Below are 15,692 nucleotides of genomic sequence, written 5' to 3'. Positions count from 1 at the left end.
GGATGGTGGGGGATGGTGTGATCTTCCTGTGTGGAATACAGAGGACGGGGACATCTCTCTGGTGGGTTCCCATTACTGGAGCCATCTGTAGGAAACACACACACTGACTGAATATATTGTTTCTATGTGTTTATCAGATGATGGGGGATCTAGGTGGAGCCTCCGTACTGCTCTCTCCTTTACAATAAAGTCTCCTCTTACCCGGTGATGTGAGGGGCGGCTGATTGTCCATCATGACGTCCTTGTAGAGATCCTTGTGTCCTTCTAAATACTCCCACTCCTCCATGGAGAAATAGACAGTGACATCCTGACACCTTATAGGAACCTGACACACACAATGATACAGTCACCATCCAGACACATCCCTTGTCTGTTACTGGATAATGTCCCAGAATTCCCAACACCGCTCACCTCTCCTGTCAGCAGCTCCATCATCTTCTTGGTGACTTCTAGAACCTTCTGCATGTTGGGTCTCTTGGGTTTTAGGGAGTCACATGGTGGCACTGTGATGGTGATATGATCACCTGACTTCACAAGAGGAAATCTCTGTATTGGAGAACCAATGGGAATATCATGTTAGTTCCCCAGAATCCTCCTCACCTCTCCGGTCAGGTCTGTGTTTTATTAATAGAGATCAGAGTGATGTCATGTGACCTCCCAGAATCCTCCTCACCTCTCCGGTCAGGTCTGTGTTTTATTAATAGAGATAAGAGTGATGTCATGTGAGCTCCCAGAATCCTCCTCACCTCTCCGGTCAGCAGGTAGATGATCTCCAGGGTGAGGTTTAGGATCTTCTCAATCATGTGACTCCAGACCTCCTCCATTCTCATTGGTGCCGTCATTTGATCTATACAGGTCTCCTTGTAGACGGATAACTTTGGGAAATGAAAGTAAGAATAATTTGATGGGTAAAAGGAAGATTGCTGTACATTTAAGAACTACTGCCCCCATGTGAATACATTTAGTTTCAACTATTAAGCATTTGTTACATTTTCCTCCTGGGACCTTCTTGGGCTACCGGATCAAAAATTCCCTTTTCTCTGTTGGATTTGAATATGATCCTTCTTCTATCTTCTTGATTTGCTCTGAGGCAGTGCTGTGAGGACAATGTAGGATCATCATGATGTCCAGGAAGCGAACTTGCTGACTTTTGGCCGGAGCTCTGGACTAATCCGGATAATTGGACAGAACTCCAACTGCAAACCTCCATCTCTGGCAGCCTGCTGACTGATAGGAGTGATGTCACTGACACTCTCTGTAGTAAGAGAAAGGATTGGATTGAAGAACAGGAGGATGGTGTTGGTGAAGTAGAGGGCTGGAGGTAATGGTGGAACTACCAGGGTCGCAAAGGTCTCACTTGCAACCGGGCCCTGGCATTCTGTCACTGTCAGGGGGGGGGGGCCCTAGCAGGGTTGCTGGCCACAGGGCTCTGAGCTGAGAGTGTCTCTCTCATACAGCCCAGAGTCCCGCTGAGGAGGCACTGATGGGCTGCACTAATAGGCGGCATTGATGAGCACTGATAGGTGGCATATTGGTGAGTACTGGTAGGCAGCCCTGATGATCACTGATAGTCGGCATTAATGAGCACGGATAGACGGCATTGATGAGCACTAATAGGTGGCACTGATGGGCACTAATAGGCGGCACTGATAGGTGCCATTGATGATCACTGATAAGCACTGATAGGTGCCATTAATGAGCACTGATGAACACTGATAGATGGCATTGATGAGCACTGATAGGGGGTATTGATAATCACTGATGAGCACTAATAGGTGGCCTTGATAGGCGGCACAGATGAGCACTGATAGGCAACACTTATGGACACTGATAAGTGGCATTGATGAGCACTGCTAGGTGGAAATAATGAGCAATAATAGGTGGGCCTGATGGGCACTAATAGGCAGCAATGATGAGCACTGATAGGTGCCACTGATGCGCACTAGTGGATGGGCCTGATGGGCACTAATAGGCAGCATTGATGAGCACTGATGGGGCTGCACTGATTATCTGGATACTGATGATCAGTGCCCTAATTATCAGTGTAAACAATGTATTGACAATCTTTTCTGGATAATGACTCTCCTTTCCTCACACAGACATAGTGGGAGGAAAGTGTTCTGATTGTGATTGGCCCTGACATAGCATGCTGGATGCATCCCCAGGGGGGCACGCAGGAGGCAGGGTTCTGGGAGTATGTCCATGGTCGCTCTCCCAGAAATGGAAGCCCAGGGCTCAGATGGAAAACTGAGGGGCAGGGTGTGGGGAGCCCTTCATGGTTTCTTGCTCTGGGGCCCTGAAGGTTCTACTAACACCTCTGTCTGGGGGGGGGGGGTATTTTGTTCTCGTCTCTTCAATGGCAGCCCAGTGTGGGTAGGAGGAGCACAGCATGGGGTCAGAGGTTTCTGGTGTTCTGAATTCCAATATCAGACTCTCACACAGACTATGTCATGGGAAGCGAGTCTGCGCAAACAGATCCTCTAACAACGGGTGTGTACCCAGGGTGAAGGACTTCCCTTCTTCATTCCACTTGGTGTCCTGGAACATATTACTTGACCAGTAACATGGAAAGAAGGTGAAGGCTGCCTTCATTTCCTGGCAGGCGTTCTGAATCAAGCAGATAGGAGGACCATAATTGATCAGGAGCCCCCTTCCTACCTTGAAGGCCCACTGAGCCCTTCAGTCTCCTCTTTCCTCAGAGCCCTGAAACCCAACTAACACCTCCAGAGTCTTTCAGAATCACCATCATCTCAGAGAGGCCTGTCTTTAGCCCTATTACCCCCTCACAGCCTCTCAGGACCATGTTACTAGAATATATAGTTACATAGTAGGTGAGGTTGAAAAAAGACACAAGTTCATCGAGTCCAGCCCATGTGTGTGATTTTATGTCAGTATTACATTGTATATCCCTGTATTTTGCAGTCGTTCAGGTGCTTATTTAATAGTTTTTTAAACTATCAATGCTCCCCGCTGAAACCACCGTCTGTGGAAGGGAATTCCACATCCTTGCCACTCTTAACGTAAGTAACCCTCTACGCAGTTTAAGGTTAAACCTCTTTTTTTTCTAATTCTAGTGAGTGGCCACGAGTCTTGTTAAACTCCCTTCCGCAAAAAAGCTTTCTCCCTATTGTGGGGTCACCAGTACGGTATTTATATAATGAAATCATATCCCCTCTCAAGCGTCTCTTCTCCAGAGAGAATAAGATCAGAGCTCACAACCTTTCCTCATAACTAATATCCTCCAGACCATTTATCAGCTTTGTTGCCCTTCTTTGTAGTCGCTCCATTTCCAGTACATCCTTCCTGAGAAATGGTGCCCAGAACTGGACAGCATACTCCAGGTGCGGCCGGACCAGAGTCTTGTAGAGCGGGAGAATTATCGCATTATCCCTGGAGTCAATCCCCAAAATAATCAGAGATCAACAGCGAATAACCATAGGTGTGGCAAACACCAAACCGTGAAGGGTAGGAAACTAATTGAACCAAAGTGCATGGAAGTGAAGTCCGTAGAAAACTGGAGATGCTGTGTACTGACCCGCCAGCCAGCGAGGTCCCGCTGACATCACGCCGGGTCGTGCCAAGAGGGAGAAAACGGAAGCAACCATAAGCAGGCGACTGACGATGTCCAGCCTCCCACCTTCATGAGCAGCATCACATCCGCCTCATTACCATCATATTATATACCTATGGGTAAGAGCGTTAGGCCTAAGGTTTTTGCTCCTCCTCTTCCCGTTGTAATTAATTACCATTAATTACTCATTTACATTATATTTTAAACTGCTCCTGATGAGTGGACCATCTTCCACGAAACGCGTCAAACCTACATACTTGCTGCTATGCCACAGCATTATTGTATTCATCATGGGTATTTAATACTTGAGCCATTAAATCTACTTTGGTTCTATTTATTTACATGTTGGGTGTAGTGTTGATGTTATTATCATTGATCACGTGCTACATAGTCTATTATGCTACTATTTATTATTATTATTATTATATGATTTAATAATACTACGTTTGATTGTGTATCATATGTATGGATTACAATGTCTGTATCATCAAATGCACTATGCTCTTATGGGGTATTAATAAATATCCACTTTATGTTTAATGACTCATCATGCCCTAGTGTTGTGTTTCATGTAAAGTCCCAATTGCCCCGCCTGCCCCTATTTACCGTTCCGTTTGCATATTATCGGGGATGGAGACCAATGTACTTTTGTTGTGGTCTCATATAAAGTCCCAACCTATTCTTTCTTCATTGCTACTATATTTACCTTGGGTTTATGTGCTTTAGTCAACCTACCACTATTACTACCCTCTTGAATATGTTCATTGCTGACTATCTCTACCTCTGGACCCCCCCCCCCCCCCCTAGTTTAAAAATCCCTCTAACTTTTCGGCCATCTTCACTCCCGGCAGATCTGCACCCTCCTCATTTAGGTGCAGTCCATCCCTTCTATAGAACTGGTGACTGACTGAGAAGACCACCCAGTTCTCCAAGAACCCAAACCCCTCTTTACTACACCAGCTCCTCAGCCACTTGTTTACTTCCCTAATCTGCCTTTCTGGTGTGGCTTGAGGTACCATTAGTATTACTGAGAATACCACCTTGGAGGTCCTTTTCTTCAATTTAGCTCCTGAGTCCCTAAAATCGTTCTCTAGGACACTCCATCTGCCTCTGACTTTGTCATTGGTGCCAACGTGCAGCCGGGACTTCCCCAGGCCCTCCCAGCAATCTGTCCACCAGATCCGTGATGTGCCGAACACGAGCGCCCGGTAGACAGCATAGAGTTTGGCGCTTCAGGTCTTTGTCACAGATTGCCCTCTCTGTCCTAAGAATTGAGTCCCCTACCACCAGAATCTGTCCATCCTTTCCCTTCGCTTCCCCCCCCACTCTCACGTCCCCCTACTCTCAGCTTGGAGAGTCCCTCAGCTCCAGCAGTGCTGGTCCCTGACCGGTTTCACCAACGTCACTCAACGGAGCGTACTTATTGGGATGCACCAGCCCTGGATCGGCCTCCCTGGCACTTCCCCCTCTACCCTTCCTGACTGTCACCCATCTACCTGTTTCTGGTGCTGGCACCTCTTTGTCTCCACCCAACTCAGTGCCAGCCCCTGATATAAATACAAAGAATTACCGCTCTAAGGTAATGACTTCTCCCAAAACAGCTGTCTCCACAATCCCACAGGGTGCCGGCTCTGTTTGCAACAGGAACTGAAGTAGAAAAGATGTAGCTGGATAGCCGCACTCCAAATTATTCAACTTTATTTCAAAAATGTAATTAAAATCATAACATCTAGGCTGGTAAACAGACTAACTGCACAGCGGCTGACATGTTTCACACCGAACACGGTGCTTAGTCGTAGCTCATGACTAAGCACCGTGTTCGGTGTGAAACATGTCAGTGGCTGTGCAGTTAGTCTGTTTACCAGCCTAGATGCTATGATTTTAATTAAAATTTTTAAATAAAGTTGAATAATTCGGAGTGTGGCTATCCAGCTACATCTTTTCAACTTCAGTGACGGCCCCTGCCGGGTACGTTCCCAGCTCTCCTTTAGTGTGGAGGGTCTTCTCAGTGCTGACAGTTGCTTCCCTAGATTCGGGAACCTGGGCTTCCAGGGAAACAAATAATGTGCTTACATTTTGCACAGCAGTATTTGCCCTCGATTGGATGATCAAGGAACGCATACATGCGGCAAGATGTACAACGAGTCGCATATATATAAGAATATACGTCCAAAATGAAGACAATGTTCCAGCAACATAAGTCGGGGAATTGTTCTGACCCTGAACGGGTTAATCTAGGTTTCCACACTATATATGTGTGTATCATCATCTGCTGGAGGTAAAAGACTTCACAGTGACTATGGAGGAAGAGGACAGACATGACGGGGGGGGGTTACTATAATAGTAGTAAAAAATAATATTAGTAAATAATAGTAAATAAAAAAATAAGATCGTATTACCTCCTCTGCTGTAAAGCTCCAGCAATGTCTCCTTTCTACTTCCTCCCGACTCACCTCTAACCCAGAACTTCCTGTCTGTACCTAACATCACTTCCTGTCTGTACCTGACATCACGTCCTGTATGTACCTGACATCACTTCCTGTCTTCCATAGAGACTTCCTATCTGGGTACAAGTAAGATCACCACCTTGTGTAGCTAAGAGGAACTGCAGCCCAGCGAAACGTCTCATGGTGTGAACATGGCCTTGTGCTGTGTGTGTATGTACATCCTTATAGATGGGGGTCATCTCCACTCCCATCAAGGGGCATAGGAATATATTACTGCCTAGTCCAGCCTTTCTCAGCCAGGTTTCCACCACTAGTAGATTTTTGAAATATTACGAGGTTCGATATAGCGGCGCATTGCATTTTTTTGTAGTATACACTATGTGATTAAATAATTTGTGATTAAATATTTCCAATAATCCTAATCATAATAAAGAGGTCAGTGTCACCCTCCCCCCTTCATAATATAGGGGTCATTGTCACCCTCCCTCCTTCATAATATAGGGGTCAGCGTCACGCTCCCCCTTCATAATACAAGGGTCAGTGTCTACCTCCCCCCTTCATAATATAGGGGTCAGTGTCACCCTCCCCCTTCATAATACAGGGGTCAGTGTCAACCTCCCCCCTTCATAATATAGGGGTCAGCGTCACCCTCCCCCCTTCATAATACAGGGGTCAGTGTCACCGTCCCCCCTCCATAATACAGGGGTCAGTGTCACCCTCCCCCCTCCATAATACAGGGGTCAGTGTCACCCTCCCCCCTTAATAATATAAGGGTCAGTGTCACCCACCCCCTTCATAATACAGGGGTCAGTGTCACCCTTCCCCCTTCAGTATACAGGGGTCAGTGTAACCTTCCATAATATAGGGATCAGTGTCACCCTCCCCCTTCATAATACAGGGGTCAGTGTCACCCTCCCCCTTCATAATACAAGGGTCAGTGTCACCCTCCCCCTTCATAATATAGGGGTCAGTGTCACCCTCCCCCCTTCATAATACAGGGGTCAGTGTCAACCTCCCCCCTTCATAATATAGGGGTCAGCGTCACCCTCCCCCCTTCATAATACAGGGGTCAGTGTCACCGTCCCCCCTCCATAATACAGGGGTCAGTGTCACCCTCCCCCCTCCATAATACAGGGGTCAGTGTCACCCTCCCCCCTTAATAATATAAGGGTCAGTGTCACCCACCCCCTTCATAATACAGGGGTCAGTGTCACCCTTCCCCCTTCAGTATACAGGGGTCAGTGTAACCTTCCATAATATAGGGATCAGTGTCACCCTCCCCCTTCATAATACAGGGGTCAGTGTCACCCTCCCCCTTCATAATACAAGGGTCAGTGTCACCCTCCCCCTTCATAATATAGGGGTCAGTGTCACCCTCCCCCTTCATAATACAGGGGTCAGTGTCACCCTCCCCCCTTCATAATATAGGGGTCAGCGTCACCCTCCCCTCTTCATAATACAGGGGTCAGTGTCACCATCCCCACTCCATAATACAGGGGTCAGTGTCACCCTCCCCCCTCCATAATACAGGGGTCAGTGTCACCCTCCCCCCTCCATAATACAGGGGTCAGTGTCACCCCCCCTTAATAATATAAGGGTCAGTGTCACCCTCTCCCTTCATAATACAGGGGTCAGTGTCACCCTCCCCCTTCATAATACAGGGGTCAGTGTCACCCTCCCCCCTTCATAATACAGGGGTCAGTGTCACCCTCCCCCCTTCATAATATAGGGGTCAGTGTCACCCTCCTCCTTCATAATACAGGGGTCAGTGTCACCCTCCCACCTTCATAATACAAAGGTCAGTGTCACCCTCCCCCTTCATAATACAGGGGTCCGTGTCACCCTCCCCCTTCATAATACAGGGGCCGGTGTCAACCTCCGCCCTTCATAATATAGGGGTCAGTGTCACCCTCTCCCCTTCATAATATAGGGGTCAGTGTCACCCTCCCCCCTTCATAATACAGGGGTCAGTGTCACCCTCCCCCCTTCATAATACAGGGGTCAGTGTCACCCTCCCCCCTTCATAATACAGGGGTCAGTGTCACCCTCCCCCTTCATAATACAGGGGTCAGTGTCACCCTCTCCCCTTTATAATATAGGGGTCAGTGTCACCCTCCCACCTTCATAATATAGGGGTCAGTGTCACCCTCCCCCCTTCATAATACAGGGGTCAGTGTCACCCTCCCCCCTTCATAATACAGGGGTCAGTGTCACCCTCCCCCCTTCATAATATAGGGGTCAGTGTCACCCTCCCCCCTTCATAATACAGGGGTCAGTGTCACCCTCCCCCCTTCATAATATAGGGGTCAGTGTCACCCTCCCCCCTTCATAATACAGGGGTCAGTGTCACCCTCCCCCCTTCATAATACAGGGGTCAGTGTCACCCTCCCCCCTTCATAATACAGGGGTCAGTGTCACCCTCCCCCCTTCATAATACAGGGGTCAGTGTCACCCTCCCCCTTCATAATACAGGGGTCAGTGTCACCCTCTCCCCTTTATAATATAGGGGTCAGTGTCACCCTCCCACCTTCATAATATAGGGGTCAGTGTCACCCTCCCCCTTCATAATACAGGGGTCAGTGTCACCCTCCCCCCTTCATAATACAGGGGTCAGTGTCACCCTCCCCCCTTCATAATACAGGGGTCAGTGTCACCCTCCCCCCTTCATAATACAGGGGTCAGTGTCACCCTCCCACCTTCATAATATAGGGGTCAGTGTCACCCTCTCCCCTTCATAATATAGGGGTCAGTGTCAACCTCCCCCTTCATAATATAGGGCTCAGTGTCACCCTCCCTCCTTCATAATACAGGGGTCAGTGTCACCCTCCCCCCCTTCATAATATAGGGGTCAGTGTCACCCTCCCCCCTTCATAATATAGGGGTCAGCTTCACCCTCCCCCTTCATAATACAGGGGTCAGTGTCACCCTCTCCCCTCCATAATACAGGGGTCAGTGTCACCCCCCCCCTTAATAATTTAAGGGTCAGTGTCACCCTCCCCCTTCATAATACAGGGGTCAGTGTCACCCTCCCCCTTCATAATACAGGGGTCAGTGTCACCCTCCCTCTTCATAATATAGGGGTCAGTGTCACCCTCCCCCTTCATAATATAGGGGTCAGTGTCAACCTCTCCCTTCATAATACAGGGGTCAGTGTCACCCTCCCCCCTTCATAATATAGGGGTCAGTGTCAACCTCCCCCTTCATAATACAGGGGTCAGTGTCACCCTCCCCCTTCATAATATAGGGGTCAGTGTCAACCTCCCCCTTCATAATACAGGGGTCAGTGTCACCCTCCCCCCTTCATAATATAGGGGTCAGTGTCACCCTCCCCCCTTCATAATATAGGGGTCAGTGTCAACCTCCCCCTTCATAATATAGGGCTCAGTGTCACCTTCCATAATACAGGGGTCAGTGTCAACCTCCCCCTTCATAATATAGGGGTCAGTGTCACCCTCCCCCTTCATAATATAGGGGTCGGTGTCACCCTCTCCCTTTCATAATACAGGGGTCAGTGTCACCTTCCATAATACAGGGGTCAGTGTCACCCTCCCCCCTTCATAATACAGGGGTCAGTGTCACCCTCCCCCCTTCATAATACAGGGAACCCGTGTCACCCTCCCCCTTCTTAATACAGGGGTCAGTGTCACCCTCCCCCTTCATAATACAGGGGTCAGTGTCACCCTCCCCCTTCATAATATAGGGGTCAGCGTCACCCTCCCCCCTTCATAATACAGGGGTCAGTGTCACCCTCCCCCCTTCATAATACAGGGGTCAGTGTCACCCTCCCCCCTTCATAATACCGGGGTCAGTGTCACCCTCCCCCCTTCATAATACAGGGGTCAGTGTCACCCTCCCCCCTTCATAATATAGGGGTCAGCGTCACCCTCCCCCTTCATAATACAAGGGTCAGTGTCACCTTCCCCCCTTCATAATATAGGGGTCAGCGTCACCCTCCCCCCTTCATAATATAGGGGTCAGCGTCACCCTCCCCCTTCATAATACAAGGGTCAGTATCACTCTCCCCCTTCATAATACAGGGGTCAGTGTCACCCCCCCCTTCATAATACAGGGGTCAGTGTCACCCTCCCCCTTCATAATACAGGGGTCAGTGTCACTTCCTCCCCACTTGATAATACAGGGGTCAGTGTCACCCTCCCCCCTTCATAATAAAGGGGTCAGTGTCACCCTCCCCCCTTCATAATACAGGGGTCAGCGTCACCCTCCCCCCTTCATAATACAGGGGTCAGTGTCACCCTCCCCCCTTCATAATACAAAGGTCAGTGTCACCCTCCCCCTTCATAATACAGGGGTCCGTGTCACCCTCCCCCCTTCATAATACAGGGCTCAGCGTCACCCTCCCCCCTTCATAATACAGGGGTCAGTGTCACCCTCCCCCCTTCATAATACAGGGGTCAGTGTCACCCTCCCCCCTTCATAATACAGGGGTCAGTGTCACCCTCCCCCCTTCATAATATAGGGGTCAGTGTCACCCTCCTCCTTCATAATACAGGGGTCAGTGTCACCCTCCCACCTTCATAATACAAAGGTCAGTGTCACCCTCCCCCTTCATAATACAGGGGTCCGTGTCACCCTCCCCCTTCATAATACAGGGGCCGGTGTCAACCTCCGCCCTTCATAATATAGGGGTCAGTGTCACCCTCTCCCCTTCATAATATAGGGGTCAGTGTCACCCTCCCCCCTTCATAATACAGGGGTCAGTGTCACCCTCCCCCCTTCATAATACAGGGGTCAGTGTCACCCTCCCCCCTTCATAATACAGGGGTCAGTGTCACCCTCCCCCCTTCATAATATAGGGGTCAGTGTCACCCTCTCCCCTTCATAATATAGGGGTCAGTGTCACCCTCCCCCCTCCATAATATAGGGGTCAGTGTCACCCCCCCCTTCATAATACAGGGGTCAGTGTCACCCTCTCCCCTTCATAATACAGGGGTCAGTGTCACCCTCCCCCTTCATAATACAGGGGTCAGTGTCACCCTCCCCCCTTCATAATACAGGGGTCAGTGTCACCCTCTCCCCTTCATAATACAGGGGTCAGTGTCACCCTCCCCCTTCAAAATACAGGGGTCAGTGTCACCCTCCCCCCTTCATAATACAGGGATCCTGTTTAACCCTCCCCCTTCATAATACAGGGGTCAGCGTCACCCTCCCCCCTTCATAATACAGGGGTCAGTGTCACCCTCCCCCCTTCACAGGGCTGGACTGGGACAGAAATTTGGCCCTGGACTTCATCCAGACCGGCCCACTTACATTTTGAGTGTCCCATCAGCACCCCCTTACATCAGAGTGTCCCATCAGCGCCCCCTTACATCAGAGTGTCCCATCAGCGCCCCCTTACATCAGAGTGTCCCATCAGCGCTCCCTTACATCAGAGTGTCCCATCAGCACCCCCTTACATCAGAGTGTCCCATCGGCAGCCCCCTTACATCAGAGTGTCCCATCGGCAGCCCCCTTACATCAGAGTGTCCCATCGGCAGCCCCCCTTACATCAGAGTGTCCCATCATCAGCCCCCCTTACATCAGAGTGTCCCATCATCAGCCCCCCTTACATCAGAGTGTCCCATCAGCAGCCCCCTTACATCAGAGTGTCCCATCAGCGCCCCCTTACATCAGAGTGTCCCATCAGCGCTCCCTTACATCAGAGTGTCCCATCAGCACCCCCTTACATCAGAGTGTCCCATCGGCAGCCCCCTTACATCAGAGTGTCCCATCGGCAGCCCCCTTACATCAGAGTGTCCCATCGGCAGCCCCCCTTACATCAGAGTGTCCCATCATCAGCCCCCCTTACATCAGAGTGTCCCATCATCAGCCCCCCCTTACATCAGAGTGTCCCATCAGCAGCCCCCTTACATCAGAGTGTCCCATCAGCAGCCCCCTTACATCAGAGTGGCCCACTGAGCCATCGGCCCACCGGGAAACTCCCTGTAGTCCCGATGGCCAGTACATGCCTGCCCCTTCATAATACAAGGGTCAGTGTCACTCTCCCCCCTTCATAATACAGGGAACCCGTGTCACCCTCCCCCTTCATAATACAGGGGTCAGTGTCACCCTCCCCCTTCATAATACAGGGGTCAGTGTCACCCTCCCCCCTTCATAATATAGGGGTCAGCGTCACCCTCCCCCCTTCATAATACAGGGGTCAGTGTCACCCTCCCCCCTTCATAATACAGGGGTCAGTGTCACCCTCCCCCCTTCATAATACCGGGGTCAGTGTCACCCTCCCCCCTTCATAATACAGGGGTCAGTGTCACCCTCCCCCCTTCATAATATAGGGGTCAGCGTCACCCTCCCCCTTCATAATACAAGGGTCAGTGTCACCCTCCCCCTTCATAATACAAGAGTCAGTATCACTCTCCCCCTTCATAATACAGGGGTCAGTGTCACCCCCCCTTCATAATACAGGGGTCAGTGTCACCCTCCCCCCTTCATAATACAGGGGTCAGTGTCACTTCCTCCCCACTTGATAATACAGGGGTCAGTGTCACCCTCCCCCCTTCATAATACAAGGGTCAGTGTCACCCTCCCCCTTCATAATACAGGGGTCAGTGTCCCCCTCCCCCTTCATAATACAGGGGTCAGCGTCACCCTCCCCCCTTCATAATACAGGGGTCAGTGTCACCCTCCCCCCTTCATAATATAGGGGTCAGCGTCACCCTCCCCCTTCATAATACAAGGGTCAGTGTCACCTTCCCCCTTTCATAATATAGGGGTCAGCGTCACCCTCCCCCCTTCATTATATAGGGGTCAGCGTCACCCTCCCCCTTCATAATACAAGAGTCAGTATCACTCTCCCCCTTCATAATACAGGGGTCAGTGTCACCCCCCCTTCATAATACAGGGGTCAGTGTCACCCTCCCCCCTTCATAATACAGGGGTCAGTGTCACTTCCTCCCCACTTGATAATACAGGGGTCAGTGTCACCCTCCCCCCTTCATAATACAAGGGTCAGTGTCACCCTCCCCCTTCATAATACAGGGGTCAGTGTCCCCCTCCCCCTTCATAATACAGGGGTCAGCGTCACCCTCCCCCCTTCATAATACAGGGGTCAGTGTCACCCTCCCCCCTTCATAATACAGGGGTCAGTGTCACCCTCCTCCTTCATAATACAGGGGTCAGTGTCACCCTCCCCCCTTCATAATACAAAGGTCAGTGTCACCCTCCCCCTTCATAATACAGGGGTCCGTGTCACCCTCCCCCTTCATAATACAGGGGCCGGTGTCAACCTCCGCCCTTCATAATATAGGGGTCAGTGTCACCCTCCCCCCTTCATAATACAGGGGTCAGTGTCACCCTCCTCCTTCATAATACAAAGGTCAGTGTCACCCTCCCCCTTCATAATACAGGGGTCCGTGTCACCCTCCCCCTTCATAATACAGGGGCCGGTGTCAACCTCCGCCCTTCATAATATAGGGGTCAGTGTCACCCCCCCCTTCATAATACAGGGGTCAGTGTCACCCTCCCCCCTTCATAATACAGGGGTCAGTGTCACCCTCCCCCCTTCATAATACAGGGGTCAGTGTCACCCCCCCCCCCCCCATAATATAGATGTAGTACCCTGGTGTCTAGGCAGGGTTTCTAATAAATTTAGATTGTCAGGTTTTAATCATCCTGGCTGATTGTTAGAAGATCCACTGATTCCTTCCTAACTCTGGATTGCTGTACCTTTCTCTCTTCTGTCACTAGGTGGTGCTCGCTGGTGGCATTTGATTGACAAGGGTGTAGCAAGGTGTGACTATGGATGGATGGGGTGTCTCAGCCAATCGGTATGGGTTTCTTTGGCCATTTGGCCTGCTGGTAGAGCCTATTTATTTGGGTGCAGTCAGGTGATCGGGGTTCTGTGCCACCTGGACAGCTGGGTGTTATGTGGCCCTGGGCTGCTAGGCGAAAGCCTGAGACCTATCCCGAGGACACCTGACTGCCAGGCTGTCTGAGGCCTATCCAGGAGCAGGAGAAGTAGCGTAGGGTTGGGACTGTAGGATTGGAGTCCAACCGAGGATAAAGGTTCCATCGGCCGGGGAACCAGTTGTGGTCGGAGGTAGAGGGGAAGTTGTCACCGCAAAGGGACCATCCGCCTTGTTACCGAAGACTACAGTGAGTAAGCAGGAGTAAGTATCAGAGCAGTCTTCTCACCAGCCGGGGACGGTGAAGAAGCGGGACAGCTTCAGCAAGTGCCAAGCCAGGGACCCAGAGTGTATACTGACACACCGATATGTGGGGTCCTCCATACTGACACACTGATATGTGGGGTCCTCTATACTGACACACCGATATGTGGGGTCCTCCATACTGACACACTGATATGTGGGGTCCTCTATACTGACACACTGATATGTGGGGTCCTCCATACTGACACACTGATATGTGGGGTCCTCTATACTGACACACCGATATGTGGGGTCCTCCATACTGATATGTGGGGTCCTCTATACTGACACACCGATATGTGGGGTCCTCCATACTGACACACTGATATGTGGGGTCCTCTATACTGACACACCGATATGTGGGGTCCTCCATACTGACACACTGATATGTGGGGTCCTCTATACTGACACACCGATATGTGGGGTCCTCCATACTGACACACTGATATGTGGGGTCCTCCATACTGACACACTGATATGTGGGGTCCTCCATACTGACATGTGGGGTCCTCTATACTGACACACTGATATGTGGGGTCCCTCTATACTGACACACCGATATGTGGGGTCCTCCATACTGACACACTGATATGTGGGGTCCTCCATACTGACACACTGATATGTGGGGTCCTCCATACTGACATGTGGGGTCCTCTATACTGACACACTGATATGTGGGGTCCTCCATACTGACACTGATATGTGGGGTCCTTCTCTACTGACACACTGATATGTGGGGTCCCTCTCTACTGACACACTGATATGTGGGGTCCCTCTCTACTGACACACTGATACAGTATGTGGGGTCCTCCATACTGACACACTGATATGTGGGGTCCTCTATACTGACACACTGATATGTGGGGTCCTCCATACTGACACACTGATATGTGGGGTCCTCCATACTGACACACTGATATGTGGGGTCCTCCATACTGACACACCGATATGTGGGGTCCTCTATACTGACACACCGATATGTGGGGTCCTCCATACTGACACACCGATATGTGGGGTCCTCTATACTGACACACTGATATGTGGGGTCCTCTATACTGACACACTGATATGTGGGGTCCTCTATACTGACACACCGATATGTAAAAAATGAGAAGATGGCGGTGATGGTTGGTGACGGACATACATAGCAGCAGCTGTTGACCCCAATATATATTTACACAGCCCCTCCTCCACACACCGGTGCTCAGCCCCCCTCCTTCACCGATCGCGCTCCTCTCCATCCCAGGGTGATGAAGATGGGAGGTGGGAAGAGATGGGAGGAGTCTGTCACCATGATATCACCTCAGGGGGGAGACCAAGACCGACACTGGAAGAGAGCAACGGACAGTGTGGGGGACACTAGTATGGGGAACCCCCATCATAAAGTCCCCCATAGTATGGGACTCCTCAGTTCAGTCTGAATAATGTGCCCGGATTTCAGGCTGACTGAAATGCAGACACGTGATTCAAAACCCGGACCGTACAGGTGGATCCTGGACAGATGGCAACCCT

General features: G+C 50.4%; 1 protein-coding gene across 1 annotated transcript; it reads right to left on the bottom strand.

The window, feature by feature from the left end:
- Positions 1 to 285: 285 nt before the first annotated feature.
- Positions 286 to 6,038, bottom strand: LOC143956060 (gastrula zinc finger protein XlCGF53.1-like). The gene is made up of 3 exons (XM_077466188.1): positions 5,971 to 6,038; positions 747 to 875; positions 286 to 546 (listed from the first exon to the last, which is right to left on the bottom strand). Exons 2-3 carry the CDS (start codon positions 840 to 842, stop codon positions 316 to 318), a joined length of 327 nt encoding a protein of 108 aa, XP_077322314.1. The 5' UTR covers positions 843 to 875; positions 5,971 to 6,038; the 3' UTR covers positions 286 to 315.
- Positions 6,039 to 15,692: the final 9,654 nt, after the last annotated feature.

The sequence above is a fragment of the Lithobates pipiens genome, unplaced genomic scaffold (assembly GCF_037356315.1).
Source record: "Lithobates pipiens isolate NorthernLeopardFrog02 unplaced genomic scaffold, aLitPip1_a1.2 Scaffold_35, whole genome shotgun sequence".
NCBI classification, from domain to species: Eukaryota; Metazoa; Chordata; class Amphibia; order Anura; family Ranidae; genus Lithobates; species Lithobates pipiens.
The sequence above is the reverse complement of the archived record's forward strand: the minus strand, read 5'-3'. Positions and strand labels throughout refer to the sequence as shown.